General features: G+C 41.6%; 1 protein-coding gene across 5 annotated transcripts in view; it reads right to left on the bottom strand.

Annotated features, from left to right (window-relative positions):
- Positions 1–17,505, bottom strand: part of LOC148422170 (serine/threonine-protein kinase WNK1-like) — a 36,716-nt gene that overhangs the window by 3,453 nt on the left and 15,758 nt on the right. For 2 of the 5 annotated variants that reach the window (XM_088416398.1, XM_088416399.1), the window contains exons 6-28: positions 16,659–16,747; positions 16,341–16,560; positions 16,166–16,267; positions 15,698–16,061; positions 15,095–15,258; positions 14,759–14,842; positions 14,247–14,282; positions 13,768–13,947; positions 13,494–13,592; positions 11,424–11,497; positions 11,168–11,330; positions 10,947–11,063; positions 7,607–7,720; positions 6,760–6,808; positions 6,531–6,674; positions 4,581–5,494; positions 3,952–4,026; positions 2,789–2,908; positions 2,394–2,715; positions 2,126–2,288; positions 1,848–2,041; positions 1,237–1,386; positions 531–763 (exon numbers count right to left, since the gene is read on the bottom strand). In XM_088416398.1, the coding sequence (XP_088272524.1) occupies positions 531–763; positions 1,237–1,386; positions 1,848–2,041; positions 2,126–2,288; positions 2,394–2,715; positions 2,789–2,908; positions 3,952–4,026; positions 4,581–5,494; positions 6,531–6,674; positions 6,760–6,808; positions 7,607–7,720; positions 10,947–11,063; positions 11,168–11,330; positions 11,424–11,497; positions 13,494–13,592; positions 13,768–13,947; positions 14,247–14,282; positions 14,759–14,842; positions 15,095–15,258; positions 15,698–16,061; positions 16,166–16,267; positions 16,341–16,560; positions 16,659–16,747 (4,170 nt within the window). The remainder of the gene's footprint in view (positions 1–530; positions 764–1,236; positions 1,387–1,847; positions 2,042–2,125; positions 2,289–2,393; positions 2,716–2,788; positions 2,909–3,951; positions 4,027–4,580; positions 5,495–6,530; positions 6,675–6,759; positions 6,809–7,606; positions 7,721–10,946; positions 11,064–11,167; positions 11,331–11,423; positions 11,498–13,493; positions 13,593–13,767; positions 13,948–14,246; positions 14,283–14,758; positions 14,843–15,094; positions 15,259–15,697; positions 16,062–16,165; positions 16,268–16,340; positions 16,561–16,658; positions 16,748–17,505) is intronic. The other 3 variants (XM_088416402.1, XM_088416401.1, XM_088416403.1) reach the window with 3 other exon arrangements.

Raw genomic sequence — 17,505 nt, 5'->3', positions numbered from 1 at the left:
CAATTCAGTTTCATGAGACCTTGTAACGAGTATCTAATATGTTCCATCCTTTTGGCCTTGCGAGCTACAACTTCATCCTGCTGCCGTCATGATGTGGTCTATCTTGGGGAGCCGCCTGGCTTTAGATGACCTGAGCCACCACAGCAGTCTGACGTGTGCCGCACATGTACATAGGCAAAACACTGCTCATTATTATATATCATTAAATCAATGAGGTGCCTCCAATGCCGCTCCTAATGCGGCACTCATCAAATCATGACACTTGGATTGAATAATTCAATCGGTGCATGTGTATCAACGCGCTCTTAATGTACATGTACTGTATTTTAATAGATTTGAGATTGTATTTATTTATTTATTTTTTTTTAAGATTTAGTCAGACTCTTGAACGGCACGCTATGTATTTATTATGACTTTTCTTTTGGTGTGCCTTGAACATTTTCAAATGTAATATATATCATTAGAATAGGTTTTGCAAACACTGTAGAATGATCCATAGACATTAAATCGTGCTGCGTTGCATAGCTTACGTCATGACCCTGAGCTGCCTGTGCTCCGGTTTTAGGACCCCTCTTGCCCTGCGAGAGACTGATGTCTTTGGCCCAGTTATCCACGAGCTGGTGCAAGTCATCTGTGAAGGTACCCTTGCACTTCTGTGTGTGAGCGGTGGTGGCAACAGTAGCCGGCCCGCTGGCATGGGTCAGGGAAAGCAGGTGGTTCTGGTACGGACCCGAGCCATTTGTGGAGCTAGTCCCACTTGCTCCTTGGAATACGAGAGGGAAAAAAATGTAAGCATGGTGGGAACAAGCAGCAGTAGGGAGTAACATTACGAATATTTACCACACATTTTTCAAATTTAATTTGGTATTTATTTTCATGATAAAAGTTTGCTTTTATTCCCTACATTTGGGGGAAAAAAATGCTTTTGACTTAATTTGGCATACTACCATAGCATGTGGATTTTTTTTCCTTTAACATCAATAAAGAGGAAATGTTGTGCAAAATGTTTGTTTCTGCTGTGCGAAGTTATCAAAAAGCATTATATATAATTGGCAGTAAAAAATCATTATTACCTTTGTACTTAAGTCAGAGTCAGTACTTTTTTTTTTTTTTATTGGAGGACTAAATTATGTACTTCTATCTTTGCTTATTTAAAACAGTATCTGTATCTCTAGCTAAGTACTCTTGCCACCTCTATGTTAAAGCAACGTAGCTTAGTAATTCTCACACACATACCTGCGGAGCAGCTGCTGAGACTTGGTAAGGATGGAGAGGATCTGAGCTCTTGTAAAGATTCCCCCCCCCCTGTTTGGGAAGCCTCGGCAGCCAATGATGTACTTTGTTTCGGGGGAGACTCCAAACCATGAGTACTGTGAGCTGGGCATCCTGAGCGCAACAGACAAGTATGACAATCAAAACTTAAGTAAATGAATCAAACTGTGTGTGAAATTTGTTGAAATCTGTCAAACTGTATCTGCACTAATAGTTGGAGCCTATCGTAATATCTTATGAATATACTGTACAAGGGCTGGAGTAGTTCCAGTTATGGCAAGACCATGACTCAAAAAGGCTTCACGTAGGACGCTTAAGTGTAGCGGAAGCTTCTACTGCATTGCGCCATTCTAATTAAAGGCTTTGTGCTACTGACTGGACCTTAGATCAGAGAAACGTCTGAATTTGTATCTTCATGCACTTTTCAGTCCGCATTTTATACTACATCATGCACAGGCAGGTGGTTACTTGAATTTGATAGTATATGTCACCATTATGTGTTTACATTGTATAGTCTCCAGACTTTAGGGACACCCTGCATATGAATAAGTGTCCAGAGGTAGGTGTGGTCTTACCAGAGAAAATAGGACTTGGTTGTCCACTGCTTCGGGGAGATCTGTGGCTTTTGCTTTTGAGCCTGCGTCGACCTCCAGCCATAGCCACAGCAGGTGAAAGGATAGAAGGAGGAGCTGTTTTTCCAAGCCGAGTGAAGAGTGCCTCTATTTCCTCTTTCTGACGGATCTGCAGGGCCTGGACCTCCTGCATGTGTCTGGAAAAAAAAAAAAGCACAGAGGTATTCAACAAGACCAGGTGACAAGCTAATATACAATAGGCCAGTGACTATGTCAAGTACCTTTCTCTGAGACGACTAACTTCTTTCTGCAATGCCTCATCCTCCGTTCCAGAGTCATCGTCATTGTCACTGCTGTATGGGCTGTGCGCTTTACGAGGGTCCAAAGGAGGACCATTTTGGACACCCGAACAATGGGATGGGCTGGAACCTGCCGTTGATGTCACTGAGGGGAAATGACAAATTAAATTTCTGACTGTGTTTAAATTCACCACTTAATTGTGGTAAACTGACTCCTGAAGTAGCAGTGGCTGATGAATCCGCTACACACCTGTGACTGAAAAGCGTCCCACTTTGGAGGGAGCAGTTTGTCCCGATGAGGCACTGGTGCTGGTGGAAACCTGGAAGCGCCCTATTGCTATGGTAGAGGGCTGTCTTGCAGAACTAGCAGAAAGCGACAAGTCTTTGTTGTTATGGTCTGTTTCACACACTGCAGCGGAGAGTGTGGATGAGCGGTGAAGGGTGTTTTCAGGGCTTGATGGAGAGGAGGAAGAAGAGGACGAGGAGGTAGAGGTGGAAGAGGGCGTGAGAGAGGAAGAGGAAACGGCAGGCTCCGAAACTCCACTCGATGTACCATCGGGAGCAACTGACACCTGGGCAGAGAGATGGTGACATTTTAATAGGCCATTTATGGGATTTGATCAGGTGAAGCAACATCAAACTTACTTGGAAACGACCGAGAGTGAAACCGGTTGCAGGAGGCTGAGCTGTGTTGCTTCCCTGAACAGTCTCTGGGCTCAGAGCTCGCCTCAGCTGGGCATCCAAATTGCCTAGAGGCTGCTGGGACTGTTAATTCAAACAAGTTAAAACATAATTACTCTTTCTCATATGCCCTACAACATCCAGCCTTTAGGCTCATCCAATGCAGGAGCCTTGCCACTAAAGAGTTTTTTGACCATCTTTGTGGCTTCAACATCAAGAATAGAAAAGTCAATCTTAGGGTTTCCAGAAGATGTATCAGTGGAATTGAGTTGAGGTGAGCTGCAAACCATCTCAACTGTAAACAGTGTTTATGGCGCACTGCCTCCTCATCCTGAGATGCTAGATGGAGGGCCAGAATTTCCTTGAAGCCGCCCAGAAGTCATTTTCCATGATCACCAAACTCCCCCCACCCCATAGCTGGCTTTTTGACTCGGCGACCGCTGAAGCCCCATGCTGCTTTGGCCAGTCGGTACCTGTCAGCCAGTAACTCCAGAGTGGAATAAAGTACAGCCCTTCTCGAGAGGACTGGTACCAGAATTCAAGTTGTATGTGGGGGCGAGTTTGACTATGTCAAGTCAAAAATGTTCTGCCTCGTACACCCACTCAGGCTTGTTCAGTCAGCGGTGACATTCCATGTCCCTAGAGCCAACTTCTGCAGCCCGGGAATCAGACAGTCAACGTCTACGCCTCTGGCCGCCACCCAACTCACACGACACCCAACCCCTATGGCCCCTACTTCAGGTGGTGAGCCCATGGGGGGAAAGACCCATGTTACTTTTATGGGCGCACCAGGCGCTGGGCAACAAGGCTGACCCCTAGGTTTGGTTCTAAAGGGTGGCCCCGGTGACGCGTGTCCAGGTAAGGGAAAACGCCATCCAAATTCATCACTCATCATTAAGGGTCTGTGGATTAGGCTTAGTCTGGTCCCTCACCTAGGACCTGCTTGCTATGGCTGAGTAGGGTGACCCTGCCAGGGGCATAAAGCCCCAGACAACTTAGTTTCTCCATCGTAGTAAGGTCAGCTATTGGAAGAGTGTATGTGTGTGTATATGCATCACACCCTTCATTTCAAAGAGTAGAAAACACAAGTGAGATAGCAATCGTCTCATTGTGAATCAGAGGCTCACCTTATTTGGTCCAGGGAGTGGTGGTAAAGTGTCCGCGGGCAAAGTAGCAGCATGGTCTAACCCGGTAGGTAACGTCTACAAATATATGCAAAAAATGAGGAATAATTTATGAGCGTACATATTAAAAATAGCATTAATCTTAAATGCCTTGCACAAACATTGGCCTTTCTTAAACTTTTTGACCTTTTTAAACATTTCAGGCTTCAGACAAAATATATAATTGGATTTGAGGGTATTCATAAGGGATGCATTTATACATATACCAACGTATGTATATAGGTGTCTGAGATAAAAAAAAAAAAAATAAATCATGCTCTTCAATATGGTAACAACATAGAATTGCTTTCGGAACTCAAAGTTGAGTCCTTGACCCGCAGGTTCCACATACTGCTTCTGCATCTGTAGTAACTTGTATCTTCAAGTTCTGTAATGTTAAATACTTGGTCTAAAAGTACTGGTACATCCCTTGTATTTGTATGTTGCATAGGTGTTTTTAAAGGACATGACCTACTAACTGATGTCAGGCACTGGAGTTTGTTTTGCAACTTTGTCAACGAAAGAGCATTTGGCTGTGCCTTGTGGTCTACAGCGCCTGTCAGACTTGAGTGACTACTTCATTATTCACAAACCTGTGCCCTTGGCTTGGACGGAGGAGTTTGACTGTGTCCAGCAGGAGTTAATCCCTGTCCTGGGGTAGTTGTAGACAGCGGAGTGACGGCCTGTACCCCAGAAGTAAGTGGTAGGTTTGAGGGAGGGACAAGAGCGGCACCGGGAGGAGGGGAAGATGTTCCTGTGGGAGGGGAAGAGGTCCCAGTGTTCTGACTAGGATCCACTGATGTGCTTGAGGAACTTGCACTCTGATCTTTAAAAAGAGATCGCAACTTTTTGTCAAGTGCTTGTATGTCATCTCGACCTGCCGCTTTGGTCTGAACCTCAGCACCCTCTGACTCTCCTGGCTGGGCTTGGCTCTGACTGGGCAATGGTTGAGATGCATGTGGGGTTGAGTTGATGGGTTGGGAAGATGCAGCAGCACTATTAAAAGGTTGCGGCTCGGAACCAGAAATAGGGCCTGTATTAGCATTTAGCTGGGGCACGGGCGCTGCAGGGACGGAGGCCTGCACAGCTGGTGTAGAAATGGAGGAGGAGGAGGCCGGGACACCAACGGCTGGAGCGATCTGCGAGGTGGCCGTCTCCTGGGAAGTGAATGGAGGTGGAAGGGAATCACTGGTGGTGGTTGCTGGAGTCTGAGAGTGAGTAGGTACAGCCGGAGGAGAAACTCTTCCGTTGGGGGGATGCATCTGAGGGGTTACAGTTGATACGAGCACCATAGGGTTGGTGGAAGTTTCAGGAGGCGGATGACCACTCTGCATGTTTGGGACCAATCCAGCATCACTGGATGGGACCGTGCCAGCTTCCTGATCACTGCTCGGAGGATCAATCATGCTGCTGCCTCGCTCTGCATGATCCTGCCTCATTTTGCTGAAAGCCTGCTGCAGAATCCCAGATGGCGCAGACAGAGAAAGGCCTGATGTCATCGTGGGCCCTGGAAACAGAATCAACGTGGTTAAAATGTGAGAAATAGGCATGAGATGATGACTGGATTCCTGTGGTATTAAAAAGTCAAGGTTTCAGTCACCATGCAGTTCAGTGATATAGTATCACTAGTGCATGCAGAGCTGTTTCAAGCCACAAATTATAGATAACAGTCGCCCTTTTTTGTTGTTTTTGTTATCTTCTAATCATACTTTGAGTATAATGAGGAGTTCCTTGTCTTGTTACACCTTTTCCTCATGATTTGAGCCCTGAAGCTAATAGTCCAGTGCATCTTATCTGCAGGCTTTTTTCTTCCCCCGCTAGCCACCAGGAGACAATCCACCAGTAAAGCAAATATGTATGTTTGTTCTATGTGCGAACTATGAAATAGATCTGAAAATATGTTCATCAATGGTTATGCTCAAAAAGGGTTTTAAAAATATATGAAAAAGTATAAAAAATATCTATAAATTGAATAAGATCTTGTATAAGTTTGTGGTGCAAAGTTGATAATTATACAGTGCTCCCTCGCTATTTCGGGCTTAATCTTTTGCATCCACATTGCTTCTTTTTTTTTGTCCTAAAAGAAGAAAAAAAGCTATATTGCAAAGACATGCTGTGAAGTTTCCCTGCATGCCAAACAGAAGAGTTAACTCTAAACGCAATGCCATGGTCACGCCTCGGAGGTCGACCTACTCCAGTGCACATATTCACTTAAATCTTAATGTATTGAACCTTATTCAGTAACTGTACTGTGTTATTCCTTCCCGTTTTCCAACTCTTGGGTATATTCATCGAAGACAAAGGGCCCGAGTTGCCCTCAGAGTAACGGCCCTCAGACGTTAAACTAGAGCGGAACCTGTAGCTGAACAAACATGAAAAAAAAAAAAAAAAAAAAAAAAAAATATATATATATATATATATATATATATATATATATATAAATAAATAATTGTGGCTCAAAACATACACACTATTTGGAAAAACGTAACGAAAAAATATTACTTAGGGCACTTGCAATTGAAGACACTATTGTATACTCGTACCTGGGCCAGGCTCATCACCAACAGAGGTATTAGCTGAGGACGGACCAAAAAACTGCTCTCGCAAACGGGACTCCGGTACAGGGCTTACGATAAATCTTCGTCCTGCTGAATGCACCACCTGGGCCGTAGTGCTGGGGGAGATTCCTGCGGGAACGTGCACAATGGAAGTAAGATGTGAAGTGGTAATGAATGCACATCATTGATATGGAAGAGATACAAGTCTGCATACCAGGCAACATGGGAACTGAAAGCTCTGGCTGCTGTTGAAGCTCACTCATCTGTTGAAATACAAAATTTACATGCGATTGGTGATGAACTTAAGTTGCACTTTGGTTGGACTCGCACTGCATACTTCGAGCGAAAACAGATTTTTTTTTTTTTTTGCTCACAAGTGGTATAATTGGATTGAGTCACAGCAACAACAGAAAAACACAGATATGAAATCAAATTTGGCTAAAAATCAGATACTTCTCAAATACTTGTCAATGTGAGTGAACAGATACTGTAAGTAAATACACAGATTAGATATTTAGTCTGTCAAAAATAAAAATTCTGTCAGACTTGCCTCCTTTAAAAGACAGTGTCAAATTGGTCTTTAAGGGTTGGTTCACTAGATAGTAACAAACAGATTTGAATCAGAAAATTGGTTTTGTGATTTAAGAGATCCGACAGCAATCTTACACCAACCAATAGAATAGTCTTGATGTAGCTTGTTCGGGTAGGGAACAAACAAAAAAAATGATACAAAGGTATAAAGCGGTTTAATGTTGCTGATGAATTTACATTTTGTTACCTTATAACATTGAAAAGTTACAAATACACAGCTTTTGTGTTTGATAACTCAATTTGAAGGATTATGACTGTCTACGTTCAACAAACACCGAATTGTATTATACTTTCTTGAACTAATCCATACATCATGTTGAGTCATAGCCACTCTGAATTGAACGGTTTCACATTAAAACATACAGTTCCTGAGACTGTATCGCACCCCCTGTATTGCGATAACATATAAAATCATCTTTTACTGCATAGATGCACACGTTACCGTTTACCTCCTAAAACTATAACATTACCTGAGGAAAGGCTTCTTTCATGCCATCTCCTTTCTCATCGGCCATTTCAATGACTTCACGAACCTGCTCGATGAAGGATTCTCGCTCACTTTCCAGAATGAACTCACTCTCCACCTGAAGCAGCAAACAACCATAAGTAAATTTCTGTGTCATTGTACCCATTAGTTGATAACAACCACAAGTATGGCAGAACCATTACCGTATTTCTCTGAGTACAGGTTTTTCCTCATTTTCAACCACCATATTAGGGGGGTGGACTTATAACCGCATAACTCAAAACAGACCATTTTTTTCCACATATCTGTTATGAATGACATTAATTTGAATGTGAAATAAGTAATGTAATTTAAAAGGCTTAAAATGATTATATATACCTCTAATTTGATAGAGTATGCATGTTTTAAGAGTGTTTGCACAGAACATTGCAAAAATACACTTTCATCAAGCGCCACCTAGTTGCTACCAATGATGGGAAGTAATGAAGTACAATACTTCGTTACCATACTTAAGTAAAATATGCCTGTACTTTGTTCTTTTAGAAGTATATTTTTTCCTGACCACTTTTTACTTTTACTCCCTACATTTCTTTCTTTCAAATATCTTTTTATTGATTTTACAAAACCTCAATGACAGAAATGTAACAGGATCATGTACAAATAACAAGATTTCCATGTGTCTTAACAAAAAACTCTAATTTCCCCCGACACCATACACTCATTCACGCACATGAATTGTATAAGTGTATGGCGAGAACACATAGAGACTGAGTATACCTGATTAAGAATCAACTCCAACACCTCATCAGAGAATGTGATCTGCGAGTCCTTCTCCCAGACAGCCTTGATGGCAGCCAGAGATGTAAATTACAATGTAATTTGCAGATTAAATTATAAAGTTTGGAGAGAACAAGTTTTGAAGTAGGATCAACAGACAGAAAGAAATCCAGGGGATTTCCTGGAGGTTTGCGGGGTAAATGCGCCATCACACTCTGCATATCGAGCCTGATCTGAAGAAACTCAAAGTGTGTTTATGCAATTCCAAATTTTTCACTCAGATCAGAAAAATGAGAAAACGTCCCATCAGAGTACAGATCTGCAAAGCTTCTCATACCCGTCTCAAGCCAGACACGGAACCCTGCTGATGGAGCAAATGAATGATTATCCGCAATGAGGCTTAAAAGTGAAAAAGCATGGAGACCAAGAGTCTTCCTGAATTAAGACCAAATTTTAAGAGAATGTTTTACAACTGGGCCACTGGAGGGAACTAAACACGAGATTGGGAGTGGAGAACCCAAAATAGCACGCAAAGATATTCCAGTACCAACAGCATGAGCTTCCATAACATCCCAGGCTGGGGGCGACGTCCCTAAATGAAAATGCTTCCAGTAAAGTAAACCCTGGATGTTAGAAGCCCAGTAGCAATTCTAAAAAAATGGCAAGGCTAATCCACCCGATTGTCGCCGCCATTGAAGGAGTGCTCCTTATTAAAGGGTGTCTACTATTCCGAACAAAAGACAGGATTAGTGATAAGAATAGATTTAAAAGATGATTTCGGGATCAGAACGGGAGAGACACTGAATAAAGTATAAATATTTAGGGAGCAACGTCATTTTCAATGCATTAATTCTACCTATCAGGGATAGTAATAATGTGGACCACTTTGATAAAAGCTATTTTGACCGCTCCAGTAATAGGAGAAAATTGGCTTTGAATAGATTCTTTCTAGTGACACATATGCCCAGGTATACAAATTGGTCATTCACAATGGTAAGCTCGTAATCCTTGTTATTTAAGCAAAAATAATTCACACTTGTGTCAATTTTTCTTATAACCTCAAATTTGTCCAAACTCCTCCAAAACCTGGAGTATTGCGGGTAGTGACTTAAGCAGGCCAGAAATATACAACAGAAAATCATCCGCGTAAAGTGAGACCCGGTGCTCAAGTCCACCCTTTCTAATGCCCCGAATCTCCACACTGTCCTGGATCCAGATGACAAACGGCTCAGTTGCTGAGGCAAATAACATGGGTCTTAAAGGATAGCCCTGCCTCATTCCACGCCTCAATCTAAAATATTCAGGGTATTGACCATTTGTTAAAACTGAGGCCAGCGGAGTAGAATGCAACAACTTTATGCAAGAACAAAATTTAGGGCCGAAACCAAACTTCACCAGAGTATAAACAAATAATCCCAGTTTACCCTTATCAAAAGACTTCTCGGCATCCATGGAGACCACACATTCTGCCAGGTGATTATGAGGTGTATAGACTATGTCAAACAAGTGTCTAATGTTATAAAAAGGGAGGCGGTTTTTAAATAAAGCCAGACTGATCCGGCAAGATAACAGTGACGAGCACCTTGTCCACTCGATGGGTCAGCAGCTTCGGCAAAATCTTGACATTGGTGTTCAATAAAGATATGGGCCTATAAGAGGAACAGTCCAATGGGTTCTTATCCTTCTTTAAAAGCAAAGAAACGCAAGCCTGAATGCATGTAGGAAGGAGGGCCCGCACTCACTAACATTGAACCCGTTTAACCAAAAAGAGCAAGCAACAACAACCCAAAGGGTTTAAAAATATGAGACCAAAAGGAGAAATAAAGAGAAGATGCATACAAATACAAGTAATAATAATAATAATAGAATTTACAAAAGACTATATAGGATGCCACAGTCACATAGTAAAGAGCAACAGTCATTGTGAAAACATTGATTAAAAGGTTGGGCCTATAAATATGAAGCTACAGTAATCCTGATCTCATCCAGAACACAGAAGTGTGGTGTGTAAATAATAAATGCATCTAATGCTGCTAACTTTATAGAGAAGTACAGTATTATCTTGGCTGGCAGGTCTTCTTGAACATCCACGCATCCATCCATTATCTGTAGCCATTTAGTCTCACTAGAGTCGCTGGCTTGCTGGTGCCTATCCCAGCAGTCTTCGGGCAGTAGGCGGGGGACACTCTGGACTGGTTGCCAGTTACTCGGAGGGCACACAGTGACAAACACCCATTCACACACCCAGTCACACAGAAGGACAATTTAGATCAGGGTGTTGTCAAATTTATGGCACGCGGGACGGTTCTGGCCCGAAAATGTTTAATCTGGCCTGCAAGGTGATTTTTTTTTTTTTTTTTGTAAGTATATAACTGAGCTAAATTTCAGAAGAGAGAACCCATGCGGGCTTGGGGAGAATATGCAAACTCCACAAAGAGCGGGCTGGATTTAAACTCGGGACTGTTAGGCGGACAGGCTATCCAATTAACTGTGTACATGGTTACCACTTTGTCGACAATGTGGCTCTTTTATTTTCATTTTTTTTAGAGGTTTTGTTTTAAAATTACCATTATCTGTGCAATCTCCTCTGGATTATCACCATCCAGATCAAATCTGAAGGTCACCATCTTTCTATTGTGCGTTTCTAGCTGGCACTCTGCCACCCTGTCTCCTGCATTTGAGATCTGCAATGAAAAAAAAAAAAAAAATTATATTCAAATAGTGTTACATCAAGGTGCTTAACAAAGAAATCTGACAAAAAAAAAAAGATTTTAAAAAAGATGCCTACACTTAAAACATTCAGTTTGGCTTTGGAACCCTTGTCATGCCGAGAGCGGCTTCGGACGGACCGCCGCTGATACCGCTTTAGAGAGCGGCCCTCGTGACGCCCTCCTGATGTTGGCATGCCTTCATTGCCATCACTAAGACCTGAGGCTGCGTCTGACAAACAGCTAAAAAATACATAAAGGGGGGGGGGCATTCATTAGACAAATTTACAACAAACAATCTTGCTTCGATTGTGAAAGTAAGAATCTGCTGCTCACCTTTCCACAGACGGCGGAGCAAGAGACGAGGTTCCTGCAGACTGCTCAGATGGTGTTGACTGACTGACAGAGGCCTGAAACAGAACAATTATCCATAAAGCTCATGGCCTCATTAACTTAGATGTTTTGTCTCGCAAAGACGTTGCGGTCGTTGTGGGGAATCGAGAATGAAAATGCCACCCAAATTAGTCAGCTGTTATCAGAATTACTAAATATTGATAATGAGGAGTTTGCAAGATAGTGTTACTTTTATCAGATACTGTAGAGACCCAGTGATCTAATTCATGGGGTGGGGGGTGGGGGGATTTCAAGTTCTAAACACTCAGCAGAAGCTATAAGGTCAGGGAAACAGCAATAATTTTAATGCATATCTTTCATACCTTTAACAATTAATCTATGTAACAACAAAGCAATGTGTGTGAGGATATATATATACCCATACACACACACACACACAAACACACACACACACACACACACACAAACACACAAACACACAAGGGATGGGAGGAGACACAAATCCCATGAGCCGAGATGTCGCGAAATGAATGCAATGTAATGTGCAAATAAAAAAACGGGCTCATAACCAAAAAACACATTTCCACTTCATCAACTATGAATGATGAACTTTTACTCTTTTTTTTTTTAAATAAACATTTATTTAGTTAAATATATACTGAGATTTTAAATAATTCTCTGCCCATTCATTTTGGTCGAGACAAAGTGAGGTCAAAACCACAGAAGACACATTTGAGTCAGGTGGTTTGTTCAAAAGTATGAACAGCAACTGTCCGAATCAAAGAGTGCAATCATCCGACCGCTCTCGCCAGCCAATTTTAGCACTCAAGTGCTGCTAGCTAGCGGCTAATTTATGCTTGAGGCTGTGCTGAATGCTGGCAACAGTCACAGTACAATAAAATACTAGCGTAATTTAGTTGTTTTCTTTTAGAGTCCTGAATTGGAAATTGAATGTGATTTTAGGACATTGCTGTGTTTATCAAGTCACCACTTGTGACTCTCCTGACGCGGTATGAAATCACCCATTATGGCGTGACATACTTTTCAGTAACAACTTCAAATTAAAGTCTTTGGTTCAAATTACAAGCAATTGTGTCCATACATTATTCAGTACGGGAATGTTTATTTTTGAGTCTCACCACAAATGGTGGCCTTTCCTGTCAGAGCACTAACAATAAGTGCATTCTTCCATGCACTCCATTGCCAAAAAACAGATGAAAGAAAAAGGGTCTTGTGCTGTGCAGGGTTGAGAAATCGATTAATAGTACAATGTGGATTCTGTCCTTTCACGTTGATGAGTTTTTATTTTCTTCAAACACACACACACGCTCACGCATACATTCCAGTCCCGCTGCAATGTTTCTGAAAGATTATTAAAAAAAAAACTGAAAATTAAGAAATTTTATCCAGGAAGTTAATTTCTATATGTTGTTAGCTCTGTGAACGCACTTTGTTCATTTCTTTTTTGGGGGGAAAAACATGTACAGTATAACTTGAACAACATTTAGGCGATAGTCTGCATGTTATACCAAGTTATTTTAGATATTCTAAATGACCCCTATACTAATGTCTGCTAAAATGAAAAACAAAACAAAAAAATGATTAGACATTTTGCTTTTTTTCCCCCCATACTGAAACTGTACCAAACCGTGACCCTAAAACTGAGGTATGTACCGAAATGTTACTTATATAACCCATTACACTTCCGTGTGTGTGTGTGTGTGCGTGTGTGTGTATAACCGATAACTCCTTCTAAATGACTTCTTTTTGTCTGCTTTCATTGAGAACTTAGAGAAACCTGATAAATGTTAACCTGAAATTAAAGAATTTGGACACTTTTAAGTTAATCAAGGTCTTTAAACAGAGTTATTAAAATTGTGGTCAATTTAATGAACTGAGTAGTTCTCAATCATTAGTTGCACCACCAATCCATGTTTATATATTTTTAATTAAACCTTCTTTAATGGACACATAGTAATGAGTTGGAGCCAAAACGTTCACACTTAAAAAACGAACGCCGAACCATACATACAGACCCGATGCAGTGAGTACCTGTAGCGGAGAGAGGCAAGATGCCTGATAGAGGAAGAATAGATGCTCTGCATTAGGCGGTGGAGACAGGATAAAAGAATTTGGACAAGTGGCCCAAGACTAACAGCCATGCAGGAAGTGAGCAGCATGGAGAGATGACAAACAAGAAGATTAAAAAAAAATGTGATGAGCATCACAGACAATCATACAAACAATGGACTGTGTCAAATGTATGACATATAGAAGGGGGAGTGGAATGAATTAATAAATGAATGCAAAATGTGTTCTCTGTCACCTGTAATGGTTGCATTCCAGCCTGTCCCTGTGGTAGGGAGGAGCTTTGAAGAACTGTGTTGTTCTCTGGTGGCTGCTGTTGCTGCTGCTGTTGTTGCTGTTGCTGCTGCTGCTGCTGCTGAGGAGGAGGAGGAGGGGACGACTGAGAGGATGGAGGGATTATCGCCTGCTGGGTGGGAATCTAGAAGGGCCAAAGATTAAAGATGAATTAGGCAAGTCCCCCCAAAGGTACTTCCTGAAACAGTCTTTTACAATTTAAGCTTCATATCGAGAAGTCAGATTTTATCTACCTGTATTTTTGTTTGTGTAAACGCAATGTCCTATTGAAACTAATTTCCGTGAAAATAGTTACTTGAAATCAAAACTTATTTGGAGGCTGTTAAGTTTAAAGCTTTTAAAAAAAAAAAAAGGCGAACCAGACATCAGATAAACGTATCCACAAAAAAAAAAAAAAAAGGGAAAATGGGGCATTTAATGTACCTTAGGCGGAAGTGATGGTTGGTAGTATACTCCATACTATAAGAAAAACAACACAAGACAGAGTAAGAGAGGGAGAAAAACGCAAACGAGGACTTGGGGATTCGGAGCTGCCTCCATCACTGCCATACGAGGCAGCACACAGAAGGTTAAATCGTAAATGTAACATTATTTGAAAACGACGTAGCGCAAAAACTGACCCATCTAAGTTAATGAACTCTAGTAGAGAGGAAAGATATGACCAATTTCCAAAAATGCAATTGTTTAAACGTTAACGTAACATTATTTGAAAACAACGTATAGCAAAAGCTGACCCATCTAAGTTATATGAAAGCTATTATAGAGCAAAAATATGCCAAATTTCCATTAGTGCAATGCAGTGCTGGTATAATTACTGGTATAATTACAAGTGAGTATACACTTAAACTATTGCGTTTACTTGCTTGACAATTATCAGCTTGGCATTAAATGGCCCGGGGGGAAAAAAAACAAAACTATATAAGCCTGTGAGTTACCTGCTGTGGTGCCACTGGGAGAGACTGGTTGCTCGCAAGAGTGGGGACAAGTTCGGCGTGGGCACCTGGCATCTGGGGTTGAGCCTTTAACATAAGAGAAAAAACATCAGCATGACCTACAACTAAAAATAAGATGACTATGAGCTGTGTCCACGCAAAGGAATGGGGAACGGATTCATACTTATGCTACTGCATGATCAAATGCAGCTGGTTGAACAGGTGTGGAACAGATTTAGAAGCGAAAAGTCCACACGAGTGGAAAATACATGAATAGATATGGATTGGTGCTTTTGATTCACCATCAATGGAACCAAACACATTTAGAAAATGACTCACCACTGACACATGCTGCTGCATTTGGTCATTTTGTGTCTGAGGGCATGGCACTTGGGGCTGAGGCTGTTGGCTGGGAGGGGTGCAGTAAGACATTCCAGGCTGAGCAGGCTGAGCTTCAGCGGCGATGACTGAAGAAGCAGATGCTCTGTCACCCATGTGTACGACTGTCACAAATGGGATTGTGTGGTTGACATGTTAATTGCTGATTGTACAACAGGTGTAATGTTGAGCTAGGAGAAATTCACATTACAGCCTGTTATTCTTTTATGTAACAGTATTATCACTATAGTTAAGTGTCAAAGTTTTAAATGAATGGGGAAAATTTCACTTAGCAAAGTTATTTTCTAACAGAATTCTGCTATAAAAAAAAAAAGTTTCTGAATTTTTACTGTTCAGATCTCTAGATTTAAAAAAAATAAATAAAACTGTGGTTCCGAATCGTGGGGAAGAATGCATTACTTTGCTTTAATAGGAACATTTAATACTTTTGACCTTATTGGCTTCTAGTCCTGGCGGATATGACAACATTATAAGCAAGTTATTACAAGTGATCACCAAGATAGGCCACATTTATGCGTCTAACAGTTATTTGTTGATACCTACCTGCGCCACTATGCTGATGTTGGTCAGGCTCTAGCTCCTCTGACTCTGGCTGGCCGGTAGACAAACTTTGACTCTGAATTGGAACTTGCCCGGTTGATGGAGAGGTATAAGAGACCCCTTGTGTCAAACCAGTCAGCTGGTGGGTGGTTTGAGAAGTATTATAAGAGCTGGGAAGGCTCTGTTGGGATGCTGACTGAGCGGGCAAGGGTGTGCTGTGTTGGTTCACTTGTGGAGGAGGAACATAGGTGGATGGCTGCGGCACAGACTGAGAGAGAGGCACCTCCTTGCTTGGTGGGTGGCTTGGTGGAGGTGCTGCTGTCTGTAGCTGTTCTTCTTCAATTTTCTTCTCTTGATCTTCTCTGACCTTTAAAGCGATCAGCAACAAAAGTATTACAACCCCTCTAAGGGAATTTGGGGTGTGAAAAATTTATAAAAACATCTAAACAAAAACAGTGTTTAAGACCACACCTGCTGCCGTTGTGTTCTCTTGCGACTTATGAGCGACACTCTGTCCTTGATGGCCTTGGCAATAGTTTTGTGGTCACCTTCGCATACATACCCTGACTCGACCTAAAGCAGACACAGTGTCATCCTCTATAAAAATCATATACGAGTTAACGAGTTTAATGGTTGTCTAATTTACCATTTCCTGAGCCACGTCATCTGGGACGTCTTTATTAAGGTCGAAGGAAAACTCTATTGCTTCATTGTCTTTGTATTTTCCCTTTAACTTCTTGATGTCCTCAATTCTCAACCACAACTTGATCGCTTCCATCTCGCCATCATCCTCTTCAGCCAACTCTACACGCACACCTGTGTCCTCCTGGAAGAAGGCATGATTCAGGAGGTCCTTGATTGAATACCTAAATAGAACAAAGGGGAAATATTAGAAGCTTATAAGGACTGTATTTAAGTAAGAGATTCTCCTCTAAATGCCAGTTGCTCTTTGTCGATGTGACACCTCTCATCCTTGTTCTGCCGAATGCATCCCTCAATGATCTCCTTCACCTCAGGAATGGCCACTTTATCGAAGCTGCCCGGCTTCACCCCCTATAGGAAACACAGAACACTGAAGGAGAATGGTTTTCTCCTAAATGTACTAGTTCCAATTTTGAAAGCTTAACCCATACCTTTTCTTTGAAACCAATTATACATTTTCAATATTACCTTGGACAACCAGGTGTTGCTTGAAAAGCAATTGTTTGGGTATAAAGGTCTCTCTTGCCAAAATTATACAAAAGGTTCAGGGCTATTTTTAACTGAAAACCTGAAGATCAAGCAGTACGCTATGGTTTTTACAGCAGGTTCATTTTTTTTCCTCTCCCTGTTATAAGTGACTAAAAGTGACTAAGGTAACCCGCCCCCTTCCCCCCAAGCCTATTCGATTAGCTTCAATGGATCAGGGCAGCTTAAAGCTCAGTAACTGTCAATGTTTTAGAATTTTAATTATAGGAAGGGTTTTTACGTTAAAATATTGTCACCACTAATGACGACCAACCATATTGCATCCGTGGGCATCCAAACAAAGGTTCAGCCTCCTTGTATCCAGGACTATTGCAATGGCTCAAGTATGAATCATGTAGCTGATGTATGAAAATGGGGAGGTCTTGAATTCTTTGGCTGTTACTACTTTTTATTGATGATCAACACAAAGATGAGTCACTCAGTACCTGGCAAAACATTTTTTGTTCAGCCTCTTATCAGCGATCAACACCATGCTTTTCCAAAATGCATCACATTTAGGAAGGAAGAAAACTAAGCACAGGGCTTATTGTTCATCTAGGACATTTACCGGTTTGTGAGTCAAT

This window comes from Hippichthys cyanospilos, chromosome 6 (assembly GCF_059441005.1).
Source record: "Hippichthys cyanospilos isolate Australia breed blue-spotted pipefish chromosome 6, RoL_Hcya_1.0, whole genome shotgun sequence".
Lineage (NCBI taxonomy): Eukaryota > Metazoa > Chordata > Actinopteri > Syngnathiformes > Syngnathidae > Hippichthys > Hippichthys cyanospilos.
The sequence above is the reverse complement of the archived record's forward strand: the minus strand, read 5'-3'. Positions and strand labels throughout refer to the sequence as shown.